Source organism: Filicampus tigris, chromosome 20 (genome assembly GCF_054856515.1).
Source record: "Filicampus tigris isolate MCC_2025a chromosome 20, RoL_Ftig_1.0, whole genome shotgun sequence".
Lineage (NCBI taxonomy): Eukaryota > Metazoa > Chordata > Actinopteri > Syngnathiformes > Syngnathidae > Filicampus > Filicampus tigris.
In genome coordinates this window covers 7,068,734-7,095,074 of record NC_141236.1, presented here as the reverse complement: position 1 = coordinate 7,095,074, position 26,341 = coordinate 7,068,734, and the positions used below count along the sequence as shown (strand labels likewise).

General features: G+C 42.9%; 4 protein-coding genes across 9 annotated transcripts; 1 reads left to right on the top strand and 3 right to left on the bottom strand.

Moving 5' to 3' along the window:
• slc35b2 (solute carrier family 35 member B2) lies at positions 1-5,412 on the bottom strand. The gene is made up of 4 exons (XM_086019857.1): positions 5,204-5,412; positions 3,366-3,556; positions 3,111-3,271; positions 1-2,077 (listed from the first exon to the last, which is right to left on the bottom strand). The coding sequence occupies exons 1-4, from the start codon at positions 5,221-5,223 to the stop codon at positions 1,145-1,147; spliced, it is 1,305 nt and encodes a 434-aa protein (XP_085875983.1). The 5' UTR covers positions 5,224-5,412; the 3' UTR covers positions 1-1,144.
• Positions 5,413-6,176: 764 nt separating this feature from the next.
• Positions 6,177-12,412, bottom strand: nfkbie (nuclear factor of kappa light polypeptide gene enhancer in B-cells inhibitor, epsilon). Its single transcript, XM_086019383.1, has 6 exons — positions 11,609-12,412; positions 8,997-9,099; positions 8,041-8,251; positions 7,811-7,899; positions 6,896-7,144; positions 6,177-6,822 (listed from the first exon to the last, which is right to left on the bottom strand). The coding sequence occupies exons 1-6, from the start codon at positions 11,914-11,916 to the stop codon at positions 6,754-6,756; spliced, it is 1,029 nt and encodes a 342-aa protein (XP_085875509.1). The 5' UTR covers positions 11,917-12,412; the 3' UTR covers positions 6,177-6,753.
• Positions 12,413-13,622: 1,210 nt separating this feature from the next.
• drc5 (dynein regulatory complex subunit 5) lies at positions 13,623-26,312 on the bottom strand. Of its 5 annotated transcripts, none has more exons than XR_015083998.1 (8): positions 26,170-26,312; positions 25,450-25,620; positions 24,801-25,366; positions 24,037-24,486; positions 23,341-23,658; positions 23,222-23,257; positions 17,295-17,383; positions 13,623-14,461 (listed from the first exon to the last, which is right to left on the bottom strand). XR_015083998.1 is itself a non-coding variant. In XM_086019378.1 (6 exons), exons 1-5 carry the CDS (start codon positions 25,595-25,597, stop codon positions 23,231-23,233), a joined length of 1,509 nt encoding a protein of 502 aa, XP_085875504.1. In that variant the 5' UTR covers positions 25,598-26,159; the 3' UTR covers positions 13,624-14,461; positions 23,222-23,230. The 5 variants fall into 5 exon arrangements, 2 of the variants coding, with proteins under 2 accessions (XP_085875504.1, XP_085875503.1); XR_015083999.1 differs by lacking the exon at positions 26,170-26,312 and adding an exon at positions 25,868-26,159 and having other exon boundaries at positions 13,624-14,461; XR_015084000.1 differs by lacking the exon at positions 26,170-26,312 and having other exon boundaries at positions 17,276-17,383; positions 25,450-26,159.
• Positions 14,188-22,828, top strand: tmem151ba (transmembrane protein 151Ba). Of its 2 annotated transcripts, none has more exons than XM_086019375.1 (2): positions 14,188-14,704; positions 18,772-22,828. In XM_086019375.1, the coding sequence occupies exons 1-2, from the start codon at positions 14,528-14,530 to the stop codon at positions 20,212-20,214; spliced, it is 1,620 nt and encodes a 539-aa protein (XP_085875501.1). In that variant the 5' UTR covers positions 14,188-14,527; the 3' UTR covers positions 20,215-22,828. The 2 variants fall into 2 exon arrangements, with proteins under 2 accessions (XP_085875501.1, XP_085875502.1); XM_086019376.1 differs by lacking the exon at positions 14,188-14,704 and adding an exon at positions 16,214-16,461.
• Positions 26,313-26,341: the final 29 nt, after the last annotated feature.

The window sequence follows — 26,341 nt, the reverse complement described above, 5'->3', positions numbered from 1 at the left end:
CATTTTTGAATAGGAACTTTCCTTCTGAAAAGTATTTTCCTGGTTAATGAGTCAATACAATCTCAACAAACGGAATCAAAGATTTTCAATTCAGAACAATTCATTTCTCAGTGTCGAAAAAGCCTTGCAGTTGTCCTGTCTTATCCACGCTGCGCTTCCTTATTTATACTGCAACATCAATTCCCGATACACGGCATCTTAATATGCATGAGGCTTAAAACCCCGTTCCTTATAAAAGAAGAAAACCATTATATATTAATAAGTATTTTATTATCAGTCAATCCACTTACCATATGTAACAGAAGTTACACTGTACTACCCCTTGAACGTGTTTATGAGGGTTGTCCACACTCATTAACATTGGAGAGGTCGATCGAACACAGGATGCAGTGCAACAGACACGGCGGATACAAACAACGTTAAAGACATATTCATATAATTCAGAGTTGATGCTAAATAGGAAGGCGATTTTAAAAAGTGTCTTAAAAATAATGCTGCGCATACAGAACTCCTTTGCAGTATCTCTTTTGGTCACAGCAAGGGCCCACAATTGTACCATGTAGTTTGCACACATGGATGAATATTAGGCTCCGAAAACAAGAGCAAAACAATACCGCACTTGACTATGCGGGTGTATTTAGACCCGTAAGAAAGCGTCAATCGGGTTCAGGTGTGGTGTGTTCTTCAAGCGACATGTGCAGTTCCATAGTACAAAAGGCCACTCGCTCTCCACATGGAAAGCACATTTGGCGACTGTGACAGAAAGCCATTGGATTTCATGATATTGACCGTCTTTGTTTCAGAGTTAGTCTCAATTAACTCATTCAATCAGTCAGACTCATTCAGTCTTTTCACAGTCCAGCTAATTCAGCAGGAATTTATTTCTATTTTTTTTTTTTCAAACGTTAGGGTAAAAGAGTGTTTGAAATGGTCTGGCACTGAGGGAGTTAAGGGAGAAGAACATCTTGTGACTGGAAAGAGGCGGGTCGTGAATCATCTTAAAATCTCATGAACCGCTCGGAGGCGCAAAACAAAGAAAATAATCCCTTTGGGTACCTAACGGACACAAAAACAATGGATGTGAGCTGTTACAAAAAAAAGCACCACAGAAAACGTGGTCTCAGTCCCCAGTTCGGCGCAAACGCTACACCTTCTGCGCCATCGGCTGCGCCTGCCGCCGGCCCGGCTTCACCCGGCTCCGGGCGTACACTCGCAAAAAGAGGGCCAGGAACACCACGGCGACGCCCACGCCGCCCACCGGCGTGATGGCGTGGCCGTAAAGAAAACAGGAGAGGAGGATGGCGATGGCCTGCCGCAGCGTCATGATGATGGTGAAGGCGGCGGCGCCGAACTGGTTGATGGTGTAGAAGATGAAGAGCTGGCCGCACGCCGAGCAAACCGACAGCAGCACGGCGTGGAAGGCGAACTCCGAGTGGCGCGCCATGAACGCCACCGAGTCGAACAAGGCGCCCTGCTCCAGCAGCGAGCCCACCGTGAAGAGGCAAGAGAACAGGTTGACCCCGAACATCATTTGGACCGACGACATCTTGTGCTTGAACAGGTTGTCCTGCCAGTTGGAGGTGAAGCTGTCGAAGACGATGTAGCCCCCCAGGATGACCACGCCGCTTAAAGTGGTGACGGTGGACGGGTGCTTGTCCTCCGTGCTGGTCAGCAGGAACATGCTGACGCCCACGGAAATAAGCGCGGCCGTCAAGTACTCCCAGTACTCGTAGCTCTTCTGGGAAATGATCTTACCCATGAGCATGACGGGAATGACCTTGGAGGCCTTGGCCAGGACCTGAGTGGGGAAGCTGATGTACTTGAGCGCTTCGTACTGGCACCAGCTGCTCATGATGTTGGAGAGCGAGGCGAACGAGTACTTGTACATGGGCGTGCCGTGACGCGGCTGCTTGAACAGCAGGCACCACAGGCCCGACACGGTCAGGGCCAAAATCCGGTTCATGAAGACCAAAAACTGAGAGTCCTTGAAGCGCTCGCCCTCCTCCTCTGGAGTCGAGGCGCTGTAGGAACGGGTCATGACCCGCTCCTGCAAGAGCCCCCATGTCAGGTACGACGCCTGGCACACCAAAACGGCACAGTGAGCGCAAGGTGGGTGGGAACAGTGAATCGAGTTCAAAATCGACACCGCAATGTAGTGGAAGGCAAATTTTCTAATCACAAAGGCTGCGACTTTGGGGGGAAAAAAAAAAAGAAAATAAAAAATTTTTATTCATATAATTTCTAGATATGTCCGGTGCTTAGGAAGCGCAGTCCACATGTTTACATATCATGAAACATGAAAAATTATTGGTGTAATCTGATTGACTGATTTATAAGAATTTTGTGATGTTGTAAATGCTTCAAAGACTGTCAAAAGCCTTTCAGATTAATTCACGGTTCATTTGCTTTTATTTTTAGCATAAGCCCAACATTTATGTAAAATAAGTCTGATATTGTTTTTTGTAATATAGATGAAATTGTTTAAAACAAAAACACATGGGAAGCATGGGAAGAAGAGGACATTGAAAAAAAAAATTGCATATTAAATTACAAGACCAGTATTTAGGTGTGCCGTGGATTTCCCTTCCCCAATTTCAATTAATTATTGACTACAAACAATTTGTTCATCTGTTGCAGTTAAGGTGGCACCTCTCAGTTGAACCTTGTTTCACCAACAAATCAAGCAAAATTTTCTGGCAAATATTTATTGGGTTCAAGAACTTTTTGCACTGAGAAAACAAAAAGGTCTTCACCAAAGAAGAACAGAATTGTTCAAAATGTCTTACGGAAATTAAGATTTAATTTTTGTGAGGGACTGATCATTCATAATTCACAATTTCATAAAAAAATAAAAAGAATTGCAACGTCTTTCTCAGACTCGTTCTAATTGGCACTAACAACCATTTCATTAACAAACTGTTTATCATTGTGGTTGCAGTTTGCAGTGGCGCACCATACTGAGAAACGCTTCTAATATTTTACTAAGATCACTCTTAAAACAAACATTAAACAATCCTCCCTGTTTCTATGCAAATAGAAGGATAAGAATTCCAGGATCATAACCGGCTCTTTTTTAAAGCTTCTTGTGTATTTAATGGGAGGATCCTCACCTGAAGTCCAGCAGCACAGAAGATTAAACGAACCACCTGTCGCAGCGATGAGCCCGAATCACCCTCCTTCCTGGATGTGACGGACACGTCATCCAGAAGGCACGACTTTGCTTCAGTTCCAAACACACAGGCCTTGATGACCGGATAGAAGAAGCCGCTACCTGGAAAAAAAGAGAAGAAAAGAAAGTCAAGAACAGCATGAGGTGTCGACTCAAAGCTGAGAGCGATCACAGAAAACCAGACAAAGAGCCGCACCCGTGTCCAAGTAATTGGTGCGCCTGAAGTAGCGGATCAGGAGGTAGCCAGGGATAATTATGGTCGAGTATCCCAGCAGGTTGACCAGGAAGCGAAACAGCCACACATCACGCCAGTCATTCAAAAGCGTCGATTCTTCTTGCGCGGCGATGGCAGATGGGAAGAGAAGCAACACCAATGCAGGACAAACCCTGTGAGGCAATCACAAAAGAAAATGGGGAAGATCAATCACAACAGTGGTTCCTCAAAGATCTATCCATCAATCCATTATCGATAAGTTGCGGATGAGTTGTAGCCGAGAGGCGGTAGAGTGCAGCGACATAAGCTAACAATTGACACGGCCAGTGTCGTTCGTCCACAAAAATTGCTTCTCATACTTCCTTGTTTTCCACCAATCATGCATCGGCGTACTGCTGCGACGTGACAGAACAGACTCCGCAGAGGAAAAACTGTGACCGTGAATCTGAATCAGGGTTATATTTTGGGATTTTTAATAAGAGTTAGTTTTTATTTTGTTTTGACTTTTTTTTTTTAATTCAATTAGCTTGAATTTGTTTTTTTAGCGCAAGTTTGTACGTTTTTTTTTTTAATTCGTTTTCATGTAATTTTATTAGTTTAGGTATTAGTTTTTTGTTTTTTTTTTAAATATGAGTATTTGAGTGCAAGATTAAACAAACAGCAGACCTTCCTTCCTCTGTTGCTGCGGGTGTGCAGCAATACCAAAAAATTACATTTAAAATCATACCTGCCTATGCAATCAATGTGACAATTTTCTCCCTTCGGAAGGAAGTTATTTTTAGTTAATTTAATAGCCATTAAAACAGAATACACTCAGTGAAAATTGTTATCTTTAAAATGGAGCCAGAAATAAATTCACATTAAAAATGGAGATTTCAACTTGGATGTGATACAACACTGCATGTTCGATGTTTTGCTCCATGACTTTGTATGCAGCAATGGTTGTGCTCTATAAATAAAGTTGCGTTAAATTATATACATCTTTTAAATCTGAAATAGAAATATCATTTCCATTTCGCATTATTAACTTCAGACTAGGTGACACAGACGAGCCAAGCGCATCAGTGATGACACCCGAGCTCACTGCACATGAATGTAGAAGGTGTGCCCCTTTGCCTCCGTGGCAGAGGGATCGGATCCCATTCGGGGTGAGGTCGTCGTGTCTGACTCACAAGGTGCGTCTTTGTGCTCGACTGGGCTGTGGCCTGGACTGCCAGGAGCCCACTGCAGCAAGACCTGGACCTGAACAAGCAGTCAATTGCATGCAGGAATGCTGTGCACACGTTGGCCAGCAAGTTACAAGCCTGAACTGCCTGTGAAGGGTACCTGTTTAAGCCTTGGATGGGGTTCGGGTCTGTGGGACCTGCTTTCGTGTCTTATGAAAAGAAAATTTTTAAAACTCTAGACTTACTGGCTCCTTTTCAATGAAGGCAATGTATCAGAACACACAACACATCCCTTTGACATACGGTGAAGGATGTTCTAAGTCAAGTGTGGAAATACTGGGTTTCTGACATTGTACTTTCAACATTGTTGCAAAATTCAAGCACCAACATATCACATCAATATCAAATGTTAAAAATAACGTATACAGTACTGTTTTTACTGGCATCTCAAAAGGAATGCTTTATCTTCACATCATTGCAAATGAGACAGCAGTGGAAATTCACACATGACAATGACAAATACAACAAGTTAACAATGGGCCAAAAGAATGTGTATTTTATTTAGCTCGTCAACGGAGACGGACTTGGGCTCAACTTCGTATCGGTGACCGGTCCGAGCTGAATTAAACGTTTGCTAAAAATGATCTACATTACCTTTGTGAAAAAGATGACATTTTCCTCCCGACAGCTGGCGCAGCGCCCACACTCAAACGCTGAAACGGAGCATAAAATCAGTCCGTCGGGAAGACGCAGATAGCGTTTGAAATTTTGTTTTCTCGGAGACTAGCTGCCTTTAGCCTGCTAGCTTCAACTTAAAAAACGATGTGTTGACTCCTCTTCTCAACAAGGAGTGCGGATAAAATTACGTTTACCTAGCGCCTCCTGCCGTCGTGGAGGAGTCATTGCAGCGTCGCTGCTCAAGGCTGACGTCATGTTTGATAATGCGCAAGTGCCGTGGTGGGCAAAATTTGTCCTCAGTGGCCAAGTTCATTTTTAACAGGCACATTTGAGTCATGTTAATTGGTAGGGAAAAATGTGCATGTAAAACTTGTAAACGCACAACTTTAGTGGTGTGTATACAAGTCTATAGACTTCTCTCCACCGGACATAATTATAGCTCATAATATCATGGTACTGCATGGCCAAATGTTATGAAATAAAGTTTGGTGAGATCTTAAGATTTTATTGCGCAGCATCACAGGTAATTAGTCTTTAAAGTGGAAGTCAACCCAAACTCTTTTTCAGAATGTTCTATGCAGCCCCACTAGTTGAAGTACGGCATTCTGATTAATATTGCAGTTGTTGAATGTTAAGAAGAAAAATGCACCCACTTTTAGCTATCTCAGAATATGACATTGAAGTTGCTCAGGGCTCCCGTTTTCTGAAACTGAGCCCTGAGCAGTTGTGATGTCATTTTTAGTTGACAGAAGAAACAAAATGGCAGCCCCTGACCTAGCTAAAAACAGGTGGATTTACAATCCACAAACGCAGTATTAATCTGAATGCCGTGTTTATATTAGTGGGCCTGCATATAACATATTCTGGAAAAAAATATGGTTGGGCTGACTTCCCCTTTAAAACAGTCAGTTGTCACAGAATCACATTGCACGAAAGGGACACGATGCAATTATCTTTTAATCCATTTTATTACAAAATACATGAACATGAAATTACTTCCATCAACTAATCAGGCCAGTGCAGTTAACACCAAAGAGTAAAGCAGAAACTCCAAACAATTTGATGTCACAGATTACACTTGCATGTGGAATTATGCAGTCTTATAAGAAAAAAGCTGTGCTTGAAAAAAGCAGCCAAACAAATTCCGCACTGGTGAAATTCAGGAAACAGGGAAAAAGCTATTTGAAATTTTAATTACTAGCTATTGAAAGTGTTGATAAAGAGGTAGATCTTTTACGATTTTTTTAAATGTATGTCCTGATGCAAACGTGACAGTGAAGAGCAGAGTATCAAGCAGATTGAAGTTTTTTTTTTTTTTCAGTGTTCAAGTCAAAGTTGCTTAAGCAGAATGGTGTTTTTATCCCGGAGGCAAAATTGAAGCGTTTGTCTATAGAACATATAAATACAGATTCAATCACAAAGTGTACAATTAGTACAAAAACAGTCTTGCTAATAAAAGGTTGTGGCCAACGTACAGTCAGCCCGACTCATCTTCATGAGCCTGTGATGCGGCTCTCCACAGTAGCTCAAAAGTTCACACCCACCACTGATCTCCCCAAGATCTGAATGTCATCAAATGGAAATAGAGCCAGAATCTGAAAGACACAAAGCAGTGCTACAGCAATAGTGTAGTGCGACTGGACATTTGTTGCCGTTATGACGGCTTACATCATTGTTGCCATCGGCCAGGTCCAACGCCGTCTCGTCCTCCACGTTGCGCAACATGGTGTCGGCGCCGGACTGGCAGAGCAGATTGGCGATGGCCGTGTCCTGCCGCCCCACGGCGAGATGGAGCGGCGTGCAGCCGTTGAACATGGCGGCGTCCACGTTGGCCCCACCGCTGAGCAGCAGCTTCACCGACGTGCTGTCGTGAATCTCGACCGCGAGATGGAGCGCCGTTTTGCCGCTAGTTCCCTCCTGTACCGGGAGGAGGGCATCAAGAATAGATAAATATGTAAATAAAGCATTTGAAAATGTAATAGTGGTCGAAACGCTGCAAACAAACACCAGCAACATTTGTTGATGTGATATTATTAGCTAGTGATGTACAACAAGAGGAATGTCTGGAGTACTTTCTAAGCTGACGACGACGCTCCCCTCCCTGCGATCCCCCAAAAATGATCCAAGATCTAATTATGACTCATGCGTTGTGCAGCACTGCAGGGACCAGCTCGTACCACAATCAGCATTACAATAGTTGGGGTCCACTATATGTTAAAGCAACGTTGTGTCATGTCAGTTTTGTTGATTATGGCGGCGCCATGTGGACAAAAGCGGTTTGACAAAAGTCCCATTCAACTACTTGTAAGTCAATGTTTCATCAAAAGAGTTGTGAACATTTTTTTATTAAAGTCGAATTATTGCCCAGTGCTGCTTTAAGACATTAACTCACAAACTTTATTCAACTACCCTTTTCTGTGAATTATAATCAGTTTCAATTTAAACTGAGAAAAAAAAAAAAAAGTTGACAGTTTATTACCTGCACATAATAGGTGACTGATACTTGGCTCAAAACTGTCCAAACCGCTAAAACCTAAAATAGATCTACACACAGCATACCAAGAAGACAGTGGTAACACTAACCTTGATATTCAGGTCTGCACCTTTTGCCATCAAGAGTTTCATAATCTGGTGTTGCCTGCTGAGCGCTGCCAAGTGAAGACAGGCAAGACCTGCGAGTGGATTTTTGTGTTTTGAGATGTGGATATTTAATGAGATCTAATGTTAGTGGGTTTCCAAAATAATAAAAAGTAAACAGCGACCAGCAGGTGTGAGGGGCAAGGCCTTGCAGGAATTGAGTGTTTGCACCTCACCTCTCCAGTTTTGGGTTTCCAGGACCAGCGCCAGTTTGCCGGGGGACATCTCGCTGGTCATCTCCGTGGCACACGCGGTCAAGCCGTGATGGCAGGCCACGTGCAGCGCTGTGTTTCCGTCCCGGTCCTGCAGCTCAACGCTGACGCTTTTGGCCACGAGACTCTTGACCACCTCTGTCAGGTTCAAGTAGGTGGCCAGATGCAAAGGACTCTGCAAAAACCAATAAGGCACTTTTGACGTGATGAATTGTTTACTCCTACATTAGAACATTTGACCAACGCATGAACAGAAAGTTTGTGGTGTTCATCTTGAAATGGTGCAGAGACGTGTGCAAACAATGGGCACCTAATATCGAAAAACATGAAGGATCATGCGGTTAAGACAGCATAACTAGGCAACGTGCGTGGGTGGTGGTTATTTAAAAAAACATTTTTTAAAAACACGCAGGCTGTTTTTTTTCTTCTGTGTGCAAATGTTAGAATGTCTCCAAATGACTACCAATAGGAAATTAGGCAAGCAAAGTGGACTGAGGTAAGAGAAGAGGGCTAAGTGAGTCATTGCTGAGTATGAACTTCGCCTCTTCTGAGGTTTCCACTGACAAGTTGTGTCACTTTGCTCCATTTTCACTTTGGCTTGAACTACAGGCAAGAACCTGACATCTTGTAGTACCGTAACAATTCACCGCGCAGCTTGCCACGGTTCTTTTTCTACTCAGGAAGAGCACGGGAGTTTCCACTGAAAGTCACTTGTGAGCCAACACTGGAACCACCTACAGTGACGTCCCAGAGGGAGGCTGGTCCAGACTGCGTATAAAAGAGGAACAATAGTTCTCTGGAAGTATATAGTTTAAAAAAAAGAAAAAAAAAAAACTTCCACAATCCACATGCTAACACAGCAGCCACTCACTGGAAGCTTCTAAGCGTTAATGCTAAGTAAAGACGTGAAAACAACTAACCTGATACAAATAGTTCTGGATGTCCAGGACTTCTTTTGGGAATAGTTGGATCAACTGTTTTGCAATGAACGTGTCCTCGTGGATGATGGCCAGGTGCAGGATTCTACACAAGTAGCCCCCCCAAAAAAAAAAAAAGAAAAAAAAAAATCACAGCAGAGACAAATAAGTTGACAAATTTACTCACCAACACTTAACAAACAGCAAACATTTTTCAGTACAAAGGAGGGAAAAGTAACATTTAATGGCAAAAAATAAACACGGTATAACCTCAAACCCTGAAAGGGAAGTTGTAGCAAATTAAATGTTGCGTTGTTGTGTGCAAAAGACAGGAAATGGAACCAAGCATTAGACCTTAACTTAGACTTCACAAAAAGACTTGTGTTGTGACCCACGCGTGTAAAAATATTTTTCTGCAAAACATCCATGAGCTAAAACTTTTACAATGCTTGCAACACAGCAAGCCAATCTGCAGCCTTGCGACTCTTGTTTTATTTAATTTCAGTTGAGCAATGCTGCACGGCCAAATTCAAAAAGAACTGCCGAATAACAACAAGTGCTTTGAACTCATTCACTGCCAGACATTTTGAGACCATCTTTTACCCTAACGTTTGAACAAAATTGATAAAAAATATAAATAACTTCCTGGGATTGAATGGCTGCACTGGGAAAAAGACACGTAAAGCCATCAATGGCGGTGAATGAGTTAAAAAGCTTTAGCTCATAATGTATGATATATAACATAACATAACATTGTTAGGGTAGCAATAGTTTGCTCGATTTTCTTCCACATCCGACGCGTTTCACAAAGTACGCCAAATACATGGCTAAAGCATCACATTGAAAAGACCGCAGACGAGTGGGTCAGCCATGCGAGCAAATGTCTGCATAAAGACATGACTTCCTGATTTGAGTCAGCATTGGATGAATAAGAAAAGGGAAAAAAAAATCCCACAGAGGAAAACTGGTCTGCATGGCTTTTTATGTGAGCTGCAGCGCATTTGTGCGCTTCACGCGTCTCCTTCCCCTCGCAAATATTGACACTACGCATATGAGTGAAACCGCGTGGCATCATAACTGACGAGCTTTAGGCGGAAACAAAACGAGGTCAGACGCACAGCAATAATTCTGCAGCTACATTGACTGCTGGAGTACAGAGTCTGCAACGTCAATCGAGACCGACTGGTGACACGGCACAACTGATGGATGGCATGCACACGAGGCTTTCGTGAAATGTTATCAAAAATTAAAAAGGTGCTGAGTGGCAAATGGACATTCAAAACAAGCCTACGTCTTGTAGGGTGGCAAAAAACAGAATGACAACATCTACCGATAAATCGTACCCTCCCAAAAAAAGGAAAAATACAGAACCAGTATTGTGCTATCCTGATTCCTGATTAACAAGTTTCTTGGATTAAAAAAAAAACAAAACAAAAAAAAAACAGCTACGCCGCCCTCACAGCGCATGCTTTGTCCGTGCCGCGTGGGGAAGTCCAGGCCTCTCTCTTTCACTTCTGTTTTCTCACTCAAGAGCCCCATAGCAGTCTGTCTGTATGCATGACAAGTCCAATAAATAGATGAAATCCCCCTACAATACCAGCATCACAGGCAAACTCAAATGGACTTTTTTTGCATACGTGCTTGCTGATATATTTTAAAATAAGAGGCGTCTGATACATCATAAGAGGTAAATGTTAAAATAATACTATACAGTGAAATCAGCCAAATCCGTTTCCCATTGAAATTGATTGAAATGCTACTTTTCCATCCCTGTCCCACAAAAAAACACCACCATTGTTGTTTTTAATATAGAAAATGACTATTTTCAAAAAACATGCATACAAAATGCAGTATTTGTGTGTTGAATGTGTGCCTTCAAGGGGTGTGGCCTTATATGGAGTCAGGCTGGCTGGTTATGACACAGCAGCTCCTTGCCAGTGTTTTCATTTTGTATTTTAGTCTGTGACTATTTCGCTTAGTAAAAATCTTAAAGTGCATCTGCGACTGGGGTTCTCCTTGCACACACACGATGGCATCAGTGTCATGCAAAAGCACTGTTGCAAATTATAAGCTTAACAATGCAAGTTAAGACATTGCTGTTTTTGTTTAGACGCAGTAAAAACAGAAGTTACAATCGATCCTCAAGCATAAGTGCGCAATGATGAACCCAATACTGATCAATTGTTAAAAAGTCACAGGACACCGTAGAATTGCGCCGTCTAGAGTCAAGGTGCATCCTATGATTGGATGATTGGTGATTGGCCTTTGCCGCAGTGACGTGCGCGCGGACGTCGCCTGCGGGAGTATAAAGAAGCCTTTAGTGCTATGATCTACCTGCAATGGTATGACATGATTTGCATATTAGGGTTAAGGTTGCGTTTAGAAAACAATCGTACACTGTTGAAAAAAATTAGACCAATACGAGGAGATGGGGGTGTATTATTTTCATACACGTACAATTGTCATCTGCATGTGTTTGAGTTACTGTTGTTAATGTAAAAAAAGGAGCAAATGTGTTCCGAACATTTAAGTGTTTTGTGTGTACTGCGTCAAAACATTTTAAAGCGAAAAAGTTAGTGTCGCCAGTGAACTTTTGTTTTTAAACGTCAACTTACGTATCTCCATCTTCCGTAATGGACGTGATAATGTTCTCCTCCTGTTCACAAAGTGCAGAGCTGGTCTCTGGTGCCTCCTCGGTGTCAAAGGTGAAGCCTTCCACTATTTCTGCCAGGCTCTCCACCGTCAGCGACGACGACGCGTAAGCCGAATCCAAGCGCTCATCCACGGCTGAACACTTGTCGCTCGGCCCGCTGAGCTCGGTGCTGCGCTCCTCCGACTTGAGTATGGAGCAGTAAGAGTTAATGCCCGAGTCCACACGACTCTCCTCCAGAAAATCATCTTTGCGATAGTCGCCGCTCGCCATTGTGGGTCTCCGCGGCTTGCCCCGACTAATCTCCGGGTACAATTCAATGGCTGGTGGCGATTGTCGCCGCCGGAGACCGGGACTCCGAGGACGAAGAGACCGCCGCTGCTGGAAAGAGCCGAGGACGAGAACTGGTGCCTTTCATGCCACTGGACGCCTAAAGACGTTGCTCAAAGGCGACGGTTACTCGGTTGTGACGTGTTGTGCTGGCGTCTGTGAAAGTTTCGACGCTCATTACGGACGAGAGTGGAGAGCGAAGCGGGTTGTCTGTCGTCGAGATATCCGGTAGCGGGGCGAGCTCCACCGGGCGGGGAGCATATGAGCAATGCAAGGCGAGAAGGGGAAGAGCTGACATGTGAAGAGCTGAGCTGTTTTTGTCACGCGGGGAATCCCCGGTGCGAGACGACAGCAAGAAAAAAACGGAATTAGGACAACTGCGCATGCGCACTATAACCAGAAACAGCGAGTCACGCTACTTTGCACCTTGCTATGTCTAATGCTACTTTTATCCCCAGAGGTGGTCAAAGCATGCAAGACACGTGTTAATTTAAAAAAACAAAATAAACAATTGGTAAAAGTAGAAGTGAAGAGTTAAATTGCGATGAGTAAAATGAGTTTGTTTCTGGTTTCAGGTTAGATTCGTATATTAGGTTATTCCAATTCATTATACATTTTGTGTTTACGATATTCCAAGTCATAAATTAAGCAATTTAAGCAAATAATTGTGAAAAAAAATCTAACTTCGATTGAAAATGTCACTTCATTACAGCTCCAAGAAAATAATTGTCTTCAAAACAGGCCAAAAGTCGAAAGGTTTTCACACAGCTATAAAATTACAGTGAAATTATATCATCCTCAACTTAAATTAGACCTTGATTGCACAGATTCTGTCTTGTACAAATCTGAGTAATGAGCATCATGTCGCAGTCTGTTCCACGCAATTTATGCTTTCAAGTGTAATTATCATAGAATCTATCGTTCCCACATTGAGTTGACATTTGACTCCTTACTTTGTTGCTAATGCAGATGATAACCAAAACAACAGTACTTGCCAAAGCACATAGCTACATATGAACTAAAGTGTTGAAACCTCAAACCAGTAAGTGTTTAATGTTGCAAAATGTGTTTCTTCAAATAAAGATCTTCCCCTTCAATAAAAAAAAAGTATCGAGGACAATGCATACTCCAATTACTGTTTATATTACAAATTTAGATTGTTACTATAATTCTATGTTACTTTTCAGTTTTGCCAAAGCCATTTTGAAATCTGTTTAATTGCACACTTCTCTCTAAAAGGCTCAGGAATAACAACTTCTTCCACTTATTTCCTGTTCTCGCTTCAAAATGCTTATTGTGGTTTGGCCTTTAGAGGGCTCACTTACACAGCCATACTAAGGGAGCCAGATTTATCCAAAATATTGACTGTCAGACAGGAAACACTATTGTTGCCAACAGCCGCCATCTGTTTTTATCCACAGTTATGCTGCCTTATTTCCGTTTATGCCAAGAGTCCATCCTGTGTTCACACCAAAGAAGGTGCTACAGATATAAAGCCTACACCTTTGATATTATTGTTTTACTTGCATAACTCAGCATCAGCAACAAGGCCGCCAAACATTTATCTTGTTCCCACCCCACCATCATTATACTGATAAACGGCCCCTCGCACCCCTCACACAATCTGTTTGCCCTCATGCCATAAGGTAAAATGTCCAGCTGCATCAGGGCCAGAACCACAGGGTTCTGTACAGCTTTTTTATCCAGGCTGTCAGAATCATGGAACATTCTGTTACCAAACCACCATGGGAAACGCCCAGACACTAAACTCCATTTTTATAAACATAAATGTCTATTTTATTTTATTTAAATACTACAGATCTGTGTGGACTGGAGCTTCCTATGTTGTAATGTTCAATTGAATACAAACAGAATTTGCCATGTAAATTATACTCAAGATAACACATTGCAACCTTGAATGTAAAGACATGAAAATTATCTGTCAAAAATAACATGCAGGGAATGCATGCAAGAATGTTGTGGTCATTAAGAAAATACGACCAAAAACAAAATAGGAGTAATGTTAAAACTGCACTATGCACTTGCCATGATGGTGTGCGCGCGCACACACACACGAGTGTACATGTATGACGTCCGACTATTTTTCAGATTGTCAGATATGGAGGTGGACAATTTTCTTTTGTCATTTATTTTTTTTGCATTTAGACCAAGACCATTGAAAGGTGCATGGTACTTACAGGTGAGATGGTGCCAAACAAGGGGGCGTGGGGGGCTTCGCTTCCGCGATGGCAGCTCCGCCCCCACGCGCTCGTGAGACGTGCACGCGCATCGTTGTTGTTGGGTGGCGTGGAGATGTCAGCACACACGTGCCCGCTTTCTTTGTCCCCCTTCACGGCCACAACTGGGAACGGGAAGCTGGTCCGACCACCGCCTTTGTCGTTTCCCAGCATCCCTTGATGTGCTCTCGTCTCGGCGTCGCGTAACTCGGTCTCAATCCCCCGCCACGGGTTTCATCTTCCCTGCCCACCTGGAAGATGTTTCAGTTTAGCCTCGGGCTTCCCCTGGCTGGACCACTTTGTCGGGTGGCGTCCTCATGTGTTTAGGTTTTTGGCAACAGCGCCCACACCCCCTTCGTCCCATCACAACTGGAGCTCCATGCCCGACTTCTTTTGTCATCATGTCCCCAGCATCGGCCGCGGCGGCCAGTGAAAGCAGCACCTGCACCGTCGCCCCTGAAGAGGAACCGGAGCCGGACAGTCCCAGACTTGAGGTAAGGTGCGGGGGTTAGTCGTGTTTGTTTGGTTACGAATGGGGCGGGAATTTAAGCCTGTAATTGGAGTGATCATGCTGCTCCACACACTCTGATGAAAATAATCAGATTGTGGTATATTTTTAATCACTAGCGAAATTGAATATCATTGGTGTCCAAAATAGGGTTCTGGGAACTCTTGCAGGTTCGAGGGCATGGTGGCACAATGGCGCCCCCGCCCCCCCCCCCCCATTCTAGTTAAAAACAGCAGCAACTGAGCATGCGTTCGTGTGCCACGTGACAACGTCCTACAGTATTTTATAAACCATTTCATTGCAGCATCCATAACCTCAAAATGTCGTTTTTTATAGTAGGTACTTGTATGAAAAAGATTAGAAGGCCATAAATGCAACGCAATCAAGTGGAAAAACATTGTTTTGTGCCACATATATTTTTACGCCTGGAATTGGATTGATTGTTGTGTTCCTCATAATCTGATCACAATAATCAGATTGTGGAGAACTAAGTGGTTTATTTTTGATCACTAGTAAATTTTAACAGCATCCCACCATAAGAGGGTTCAGGGATCTCTTGCGGTTTTGAAATACTATACTCGTGATTCTCAAGTGGGCAAGAACAACAATCACTACCTAAGTACAGTTCAGTTGTATTTAACTTTTAAATTCAATGCATTTGATATTTCATCATTTTGAACTTTAATTTTTTTAAAAAATATTTAGGTACACTTTTTTTTACTTCTATGTGAAATACATTTTTAATGTAATCATTACGTTGTTGTTTTTTTTACTTTACTTACTATTCAAGCACAGGTTTATGTACGAACTAAACATAATATTACAGTGCTTTCAATGGTATTCAATATACTGTTCACTAAGACGTGTTCATTTAACAAATTCTCAACCGTGCTAATAAATATAAAATTATGAAAATAGCATAATAAACTGCCGTTATGAGACTGTGCTTTTGTCCGGGCTCCAGCTCACCTACGATCCTAATAAGGATGAGCAGTACAGAAAAGGGATGTCATGTCATCTTCTACACCACTCATCCTGTACAGGGTCGCGTGGAGGTGCTGGTGCCTATCCCAGTTGACTATGGGCGAAAGGCGGACTACACCCTGAACTATAGTCGCCAGCCAGTCGCAGGGCACACACACAGACACTGAGTGGGAACCGATCCCACGCCGGCCGCACACAACTCAGGCGTGTGTACCACTACACCAACAGCGACCCAGAAAAGGGATCTATGGATATAATTGACAATATGCAGTACAGTAATTAATACTGTAGCCAATATTAGAGTGATGGTCCAAAATTTTTGGCAGACGTACTAAACACTGTGCTGTCTCCCCACCCCCCTATTTACCTACAAAAAAAAAAAAAGATTCTGTATCCAGAGGATGTTGTATTCATCCAACAGCACAGTTGAACAGAAACGGGTTAAAGTTAATCAAATATAGAATGATGGCTCAGTCCAACTTGTAACCTCGACATATCCATTACACAAGAGGCTTTTTATATAACGTAACTGGTCTTATTATGTCAAGACAAAGTGTCTATGAGTGTGAGTGTGAGAGCGGCACTTAGTCAAAGGCGTGACGCGGATAGTCCGCCATTGTAAGGTTTTGAGGGGGACATCATGTACCTTTTGGAAAAAACAAAAAAAATCACGCAGCCGATATTATACATTTCAAGCCAAATCGTCTTTTTGTAAACTGATAATAAAAAAAGGTTCATTGGAGACTACATTTTCCATAGGTGAGTCAATATCACGGGGAATGTTCCCATTCAACCCCCGCCCAAAATTGTACCAGTCAACTTCAAATTCATTGTAGTAAGATGCTATAAGACATGCATATTGGTCAAGCTCTGTTCTTAAATTTGATTTAATTTTTTAAAATAAATTAACTGCCAGCAGACAATATATATGCAAACTGTAAAATATGTGAGCTTGCTGACAATGCAGTTGATGAGAGGGTGGACATTTTGGGCACACGTGAGCATTTAATAAGCAAATGTCCTTCACTTAAACATGACACTATGACTTACTTAGCAAGCAGATATACATTTTTTTTATACGAGGTGATAATTCAGCGATATGTTAATCTTAACTACCGGTACATGACACTACACATTATATGATGAAAACCTAAGACCAAATGTTTACTCTGCAAATGTACCCGGTATGTTTAATAATCGTGTCTGACTTGTTTTGTCAAATCGCTTGTTGTGGATAAAAATATTATTAAAAAAACAACAAAAAAAAAACAACTTTTGATTTTGTATAATTTAACCACTTCCCCCTACCTGGAGGTCTGATATAGTCTGCTGCCATTGATATGAATATACTCAGTGGCATCAACGTATTATTTTTCCCACTGCTTCAATCGAGGCAGTAAAGAGTAACATGAGCCATATTGTCATGTATTGATTGTACTTGCAGAACATGCACGGATACCGGTAAGCAAATGGAGTGGGCTCATTGTCTCAATGGGGAACTTCAAAGTTAATCCTCACTATGCGGTGTGCAACCATATGACCAAGGTGGAAGTGAGAAGCATTAAGTATGCACATGTATTATTGATGCTCGCCTGTCACTTGAAGTGCAGCTGACATGTTGGAGTCAATACATCAATGCAGTGATGCTGTCTGTCGTGTCCACTCCGATGAAGGGCTTGACCTATGGAGAAGATCCAGACACTAAATAACCTTTTGATAAAATGATTTTAAACATTTTAAAATCATAAACGGCTTCTTTCCACTTTATTCCCAGCCTGCTGTTTAGTGTTGAATGAATATGGCAATAATCCGGCCTTACTGGGACTTTTGAATCCTCGCCAGGTTTGCGTGGCAGCCTTCCCAAAAAAGCGTGACTAACTCATGATCCAGGCACGGGGCTCGCTCTTCCCCGAGGTGATGAAGGACGCCACCAGCTTTATGCTACACGGCCACTCTGCCCCCCATCAACGGCTTGGCATTGAATATGGACTTGAACTAGCATGCGCATTGACTTCATAGAACATGCAAAGCCAGACAGACACGCATTGTACTTGAGCACCAATACGACTTCATCATGGGCTTGTCTCTGCATTGTAATATGCACAGACTGTGACATGTGCGACCGCTCATGCATAAACTATGAAAAAGCACTTACAACGCTGAATATTTGGCTAAATATTTCATATGCACAAGTCTCTGATTTTGAGCCATTTTTAGCTTCAAAGAGATATCTTCTCCAACTATGTCACAGCTACTTTTTTTTTTTTACTTTGTATTGTCATGGGTGTGTACATTTTTAATGCTTGCCTTTGTGTTCAATTTCCTGGTTGCAGTTTTTTGATATGCATCATCCTAGGTTTTTATTATAGATTAGTATCTTATTCGTTTAAGGACATTACCCTTACCACACCTTGATGATATAATAACAAAAAATAGGGCAGGGCACATATACACAAAAAAACCAAACAAAAAAAACATTGATTTTCACATTCCTCCCACATTCCCCAAACTTGCAAGTTAGGTTAAATTATTTTTTGTCCACAGGTTGGCCCGGCATGTGTCCGGTGATTGGCTGGTAACCAGTCCAGGGTGCACACTGCCTTTTGCCCCCGAGCCCTCGACCTTAATAAGGATAATCACTAAATAAAATGAACGAATGATTATTATTAGATTTTATCTTTGCACTTCGTCTTTACTATAACTAAGTTCTCTTCTGTGGTCGTGCCGCAAAAAGTCAATCTTCATAACGTCACTGTGGCTCTGTAGTTCTGCTTACACTTTTCTCCGTAGTCTGGTACGCTTCTGTCACGGCATCACAAAAATAATACAATTATATAATAATAACCAAAAAAGATAAGATGTAATCTCACAACATTTGCTGATGGTATGAACGCCAAGACTCTCGAGGCGTATTTGAGGTTAGTTTAGGAATCAGAGTTGTACTGTCGGTTACGCTGTCCTAATTCCTGAATTGTATTCACCCCCCAAAAAAAAATAGACATTGATACAAGCAGCATACAAGATAAGAAATGTCATCGCCTGACCGTGGTCGTCTCCTCTTGTGTGCAGCTACGGCCTCAGAAACAGTCCCTGCTGAAGTCCTTGTGTCAGGAGACACACTGGAAATGCCTGCTGCTCTCCGTGCTCATGTACGGCTGCGTGGGTGCCATGGCCTGGTGCCAGGTGACCACCGTCACGCGCCTCTCCTTCGACAGCGCCTACAAGGGTAAATCCATGATGTACCACGACAGTCCCTGCTCCAACGGCTACATCTACATCCCCCTGGCCTTCCTGGTCATGCTCTACGTGGTCTACCTTGTGGAGTGCTGGCACTGCTACACCAGGAATGAGATGCAGTACAAAGTGGACGCGGACAACGTGGCCGAGCGAGTCCAGAGGATGAGGCAGGCCACGCCGTGCATCTGGTGGAAGGCCATCAGCTACCACTATGTGAGGAGGACGCGGCAGGTGACGCGATACCGGAACGGAGACGCCTACACCAGCACTCAGGTCTACCACGAGAGGGTCAACACGCACGTGGCCGAAGCGGAATTTGACTACGGGAACTGCGGGGTGAAGGACATCTCAAAGCACCTGCAGGGCCTGGAGTGCGTCGCCATTACCAAGCTGAGGTTCACAAAGTGCTTCAGCTTCGCCAACGTGGAGTCGGAGAACTCGTACTTGACGCAGCGGGCCAGGTTCTTCACAGAGAACGAGGGTCTGGATGACTACATGGAGGCCCGCGAGGGGATGCACCTGAAGAATGTCGACTTTAAGGAATACATGATTGCCTTCGCTGATCCAAATCACCTTCCCTGGTACGCGTCGCATTCCGCTTTCTGGACGGCGGCTGCTTTGACGCTCTCCTGGCCTTTACGGGTGCTGAGCGAATTCCGAACCGCCTGTGTCCACTACCACGTGGAGAAGCTTTTCGGTTTCGACTACGTGCCGCTGACGCCTTCAGAGGAGCGCCCTTATTGCAGGCACATCCCGCGGGTCAACACCATCGACAGCACGGAGCTGGAGTGGCACATCCGCTCCAACCAGCAACTTGTGCCCAGCTACTCCGAGGCGGTCCTCATGGACCTGGCCCAGAACCAGACCAACCAGAACTACTCTGCTTGTCTCCGCTACGGCAGCTACAGGCAGAACTGCCAGCGCTGCCACCGCGCCATCAGCAGCTCCTCCATCTTTTCTCGCAGCGCCCTGAGCATCTGCAACACGGCGAGCCCGCGCATGCCCTTCAGCGCTAGCCGCTTCTCGCTAGGCCGGCTATATGGCTCCAGGCGGAGCTGCCTCTGGAGGAGCGGCGGGAGTCTGAACGAACCCCCGAGCCGCCCCACGGAAAGCACGCGCTGCCTATCGGGCCAGCAGAGCGGCGAGGAGAGCCCTCCGGCGTACCAGGACGCTCTCTACTTTCCCGTGCTCATCGTGCACAACAACGAAGGCTGCCTCAATCACAACCATCGCTCACTGCACAGAAACGGCTCTTGCGTGGAGACTTCACTATAACCCTCGGACAGATTACGCTAAAAAAAACAAAAAAAAACAATGTTGGTTCATATACTGTGGCTTAAGAAGGTATTTTGTCAGGTAAGGCATCTACTGTGCTGTCAAAACAAGAATGAATAAAAAAAAATAAAAAACATGCAGTCCTAAATGCTCTACGGCTGACGTATTCGTCAAATGAATAGCATTTATAAAACAGGGATTCTGGATTTGTTGTCATCATAAAGCATTTAAATAAATATAGTATAGGCCACTGTTTCCCAACCATTATTGAGCCAAGGTACAACAAAAATTTCACAGCACACCACAAAAAAATGTTATGAACGTATATATACACACTAAAATGTGAATAAATTATCTTTTTTTTTCGGACCAATTAAGTATAATTAGATAATCTTTCTTAGCACATCAATGTGCTGCAACACTGGTTGGGAGTCACTTAATAGGCATGTTTTAAGCAACATTTCAACTTAACCGTCACACATATGTAAAAATAAGTTACCCACCCTTGATATTAAAACATATGAACAGAAATGTCTTAACTTTACGGATGACTGACAATTGTAATGCGAAAGCTACTCGCTTGTCAGTGTTAACTGTCGACGAGTAAAACGAAGTTAACCACAGTAAAATCCAGTTAACAATGAATTATTTTTAAATATCGTTGACTATATCGAAAACAAATTCCGTAACGTACGACGTAGAGGTTCCACTTGATCAGAGAACGGATGCCTGAGAATTCAGAGAAAAATCACTCATTTGACTTGAATTGGCAAAGGGAAACACATTTCATGCTGGAATGACAAAGCGGGCGCAACATCAAAACGTTTCCTAATGCCTGATAGCGTTGCAGAAATATCCCATTAGCAGAAATGGCTGGGTTGCGATGACATTACACTTCCTGGCTTGGTAAATATAGCAACACGCATTATTAATAATTCAGCAGAGGAGCGCTAAAGGACACAAGCACTACACTCATTTCTGCAAGGCTTTCACACTAGCTGTAAATTTTGTATAAATGCCAATAATGACACACTATTAAATCCTTGCAATACCAGAGCTCTATCAACTAGTTAAATGTTGACTAACACTTAATAGCAATATATATTCTTTTTTAATTCAGCCTACCTCTTGATTTAAGTGCCTCGCAATTGAATTATTACCAACATTTTGCCCTCTTTCCTCTAAATCAAGTTTACACTTGTGTGTGTCTATGTGCACGTCCTCTTTTTATTGTTTCGAACACAACAAAACGTTTTTCTGTCTTCCTGATGGTGTAATGGAGCTGTGGCGTTGCTGGATGCTGCTGCAGCTGCTGATGCATATCAGAGAGACAGGCAGAGAGCTTGCTCTCAAAGACGCTGAAAATAGGCAGGGGCCCTGCACTCACTACTGATAGTGTCACATGTAATAATACGAGAAGATGGCTTTCAAGAACTGAGGGCTGCGATGCGGATGTCAGGGCGAGTTCGCTCGCGAGTTCCAAAGGGAATGGTCATGAAAATCACGAGTGCCACAACTTTTCAAACAGATATGAAGTAAGACATGGCTCTCAGGGTGAAGATGAAGTTCGGTTAGATAAGTCTGTAAGTCTGTGAGGTTGCACAACACATGAAATGTTTTAGGTAGGGAATTAATAATCCTAAAAAAAAAAATTAAAAAAAATTTGGGACACCCTGTATATAGCTACCATAATTAGATTTGATGTAGCAATATAGCCACTTTTGAGCATGTGGGTTGAACTTATTTTCACAAAACTGTGTGGGGAAATGACAAACGCTACATCATTTGCAAAAGTGGCATTTGTTTTTTTTTTTGTTAATTACTTGCATTATAGTGTAGCAAATCCAATTTTATGCATGATTTCGGAATTATTTGAAGGTATTATTAGCACTTGGTCGTAAGACCAGACGGGGGATGTAAATAAGTAGTAACATCGACTGGTACATTTGTAGTTTCCTTGTTTGAACCATTTGATTTTGTATTGTTATTCGTTTTTTGCAGCTATAACTGTTTCCACTCTTCTGGGATGACTTTCTACAACACGTTGGGGTGTGTTTGTGTCGTCCAGAAACATTTCTGCTTTAATCTAACTATATGCTTGCATTTTTACACATAAAGACGCCATATAAAAGTATTTGGACTCGTTTTTGTGCAGCCAGTGTTGCAAGAAATATACAGCCATGCATCCAACTGCAAAAAGCTACAGGTACCAAAATATCTAGCAGACCAGAACCGTTCATAAAAGACTGCAAAGCGATATCAATATGACTGTTTGCAAATGCACTGAACCCTTTACTATGTCATAACTCAATTTGATTGTTATTGTCCAGCCTTCACGGCAGTTTGTCTTTTCTATGTAATACTCGACTCTGGAGACTGTCAGGCTCAAACTGTGCATAAATCAGAGGGGTGGGGCCAATGCGACAACTGGACCAAAATGAAGGCATCACTTAAAAGAGGCTGTATGACAACGGTTTTGTTGAAAGCCCCGAAATGACCAATGTATTGATGATAGATTTGATCTATTGATAAAATGACACACTGCCAAAAGTAATGGTGTTGTTTAAAAAGCCATATTGCAAACTGTGCTTTAATAAAGTCAGCTTTCCAGTTGTATGGTTGGAATTATCCTTGGTGGGACGGTGTTGTTTTGTTTTTGTAAATGACAATACTAGATTCAGTATCTTTGGTTTGAATGGAGTCAAACTGTTTTATGATTCAGTGAGGGCAACTTGTGATTTGACTGAACGTCCAGTATGAATGTATGGGAAGACATTTCAAATAGTTATTTTGATGCTTTGCTCAGTTGTCTCCCTCTGAAGACAGTTAAATTACTATTATGGCTTGACTACTCTTTGCCATTTAGCTTGCAAGAAAACATTTGTGGTTTATCAACCTGTTAATGAAGTTTATTTATATAGTATTTTCTACACTTGGATTTATTTTGTTGGCTAATTATCAACAATATACTGCATCAAAAATATTCAATAAAATGAAGCACATCTACCTAAAAACATCAGGCACTGCTGGTGGAAGTGGTCGCCTGTTGATGCAAAAAGAAAAAACACAGCAGTTTAGTGGTTTAAGAGAAGAAAAGAGGCTTTACATGGCGGACGTCTACGGTACCTCGTCGTCTTGTTCTTCTACCTCGTCGTCTTGTTCTTCTACCTCGTCGTCTTGGGATTGTGCCTCGTCGTCTTGGGGTTGCGCTTCGCCATCCTGTGGTTGTACCTCATCATCTTGCGCTTGCACCTCGTCACCTTGTTGTTGCTCTAAACTCTCGTTGGTGCAAACCACCTGGCTGGCGTTGGAGGCACTCTTGTTGGTGGAAACCACCTGGTTGATGATCGAGGCGCTCTCCTCATCAATATCTGTCAGACTGACGTCGCATTCTGTTAAGCAGCTGTTTTCAGCGATGGCCTCCTCCAGAGCTTTGCCTCCATCCTGCTCGCATTCAGACAACGGAAACAAAAGTAGTGTGATTAGGGGAAAGTGTTCTTAAAAAAAAAAAAATCATTACAATATGTCCTTTGCACTAGTCTAAACATTCTGATTGATATTGTATTTGTGGAATATGAATGAAGCAGTAAAATCCGCCTGTTTTTATCCATCTCAGGGGGCGGCCATTTTGCCACTTGCTGTCGAATGAAAATGACATCACAGTTGAACATGGCTCACCTGTTTTCTGAATTTGGTCATGTGCCATTCACAAGCTGAGCCTGAATTGGTCGTTACCCGAGTATAACAGTTGTTTAGAGCAATGTCGGGTTGGCGGCTTTCTCGTTTAGTTGCAAAGTGGAAAAAGACATGTGCCACACTCACCACACCCAGTTTGTTGCAGGAGAGGTTGATGGTCTTCAGCGTTTGATTTTTAGCCAGCACTTCTGACAGCGCTATGGCAGTGGGCCCAGTCACAAGGTTGGCCCCCAAGTGCAGATGAAGCAAGGTGCTGTTGTTCAGTAAGGCCTTGGCAATGGGTTGCCCCCCCTCGTCGGTCACACGGTTGATTCTTAGGTTGAGGGACAAAAGGGTGCAGTTATTGAACAAGGCTTCAGCAATGGCGTTGGCTCCCACGTCTCGAATAATGTTGTCGCTCAAGTTGAGGATCTCCAGTTTGCTGCTGTTGAGCAGCTTGCCCACCGCCTTTGCCCCTTTATCTCCAATCACATTGTGGGAAAGGTTGAGCTCTCTCAGCGAGGGGTGGCCCACTAGGTGCTTGGACAGCAACTTGCACTTTTGATCATCAATGTGACTTTCGTAGAGTCGTAGCACCTGCAGAAATATTAGGAGTATTTTCAAACGGCCAACAGGGCATATTAAATGTATTATTAGATTTGGGGTATGCCAACGCAAAATCTTAAAATCTTCAAAATAGTAAATGGTGTATGCACTTTTAGCTGTTTTATTTTCTTTGCTTTTAAATCTCTAACTCTTGTTGCATTGTCCTAGGTACAGTACTACGTAGGTATTGGTAAATGTCTAAACACCAAATTCAAACTAAGAAAAAAAAACCATTCAATTATTGGGTTACATCACAAAAATGCAACTGTCATTTAAGGGGTGCGGAGAATTTCTAATTACTGTACCTTCAACGTCTTGCAGGATTCAAGGGCCATAGCAAGAGTCTCGCAGTCTCGTTCAGCCATCTCAAACATCTTCCATTCAAAGTTCATCCCGCACTGTTTGACCCAGTAAGTCAAGTGCAACTCCTCCAGGCAGCTCAGCTTGTTCAGGAGATTGCGGAAGTCATAGTGTTCCATGTGAGCTGCGTCCGAGTCGGTTTCGCTCAGCCAGTCCATGCTGTCTCCCTTTCCGACCTTGGCCTCCTTGATGGGTGGCAACATCTGGGAGATGTCCAGCCTCCTCACGTAAGCCTCGCACAGTGGGATCTCCTCGGTGACGGTCCTAAGGGGGGTTGTCTCCGGAACAAATTGCTCAAGAATATTTTCCAGGTGCCTCTCGAAAAACATTCGCTTCCAGCTGTGGTTGTAGTGAGACACGTCACAAATGACCCACCGTTGCTCACAGCACCGCCGCCAGTAGACGCCATCATCAACCAAGTTGGCGGTCACAGGAAGTGGCAGAGAGGGTGACAGTCTCTCCTGCACAAAATCTCTTTGGCTGGGCGTAAGCTCCTCATAGATTGGGGTTTCTGACACAGATGGAGCTTTAAGTTGGTGACTTTATAACCCATGTAATAGCATATGAAAGATGCTTTTAAAAATAATGACATACCCTCAAAGTTTCTCACGATACATTCTAGGCAGAGAGTGGATAAAAACGGCACAAGGCCCAAGGACCAGCTTGGATTTTCAGCAATGATCCTCCTCAATCTCCTGCTGTCCACAGCCAGCATAATTGGGCCTCCAGTGAGCCTCGACATGATTGCACACGGTTTGTGAAGGACTACATGAGAAAAAAAAAAAAAAAAAAAAGGAAATATTACGCACTTTGTGTAAACATGACTGCAAACCACAGCTTTTTAGACGAGTCATTCAGTGATTAAGCCTCCCTCTAGTTATCCATGATACCCGAATGTTATATACTTGGCCTAAAATACGATATAGCTTTATGAATATAGAATGTTTACACGTGAATTGTTTCAATCAAGTATAACTTATGAAAGAGAATATCAATTTCAACAAAATATTACCAAGAAGTTGCGCCCAAAAATGCTACAACATTCTAGCAAGAGGAACTCAGCAGCGCAAGAGCAGAAACAAATTTGGCTGAAAGAATCCTTTTCTGTCGGTAATTAATGAGTTAAGACATCATGCTAACATTAAATCGTCATGCTAACAAACACTTTATACTAAAGTCTAGCCGACCTTCACCAACTGTGACAAGGCACTTGTAACCTCTTCTACAAATTTAATGGGGTTGAGACTCATGATAATATACTTTTTCTTACATTATTGATAAAATAAAAAATATTTTCACTCTCTCAAGACATACCTGCGGTCTCGGTGAGCCACGCGTTTCCATAGTTACCGAACGCTCCTCAGCCAATGAATTATCAAAATGCTGCCACCCGCAGGCCGGTAGGGGAAACGCAAGGGCTAGCATCAGGAAACGAACCAATCAAACAATAAATTGGCAGGAAGAAATGGACAAAGAGCAGGTGAAT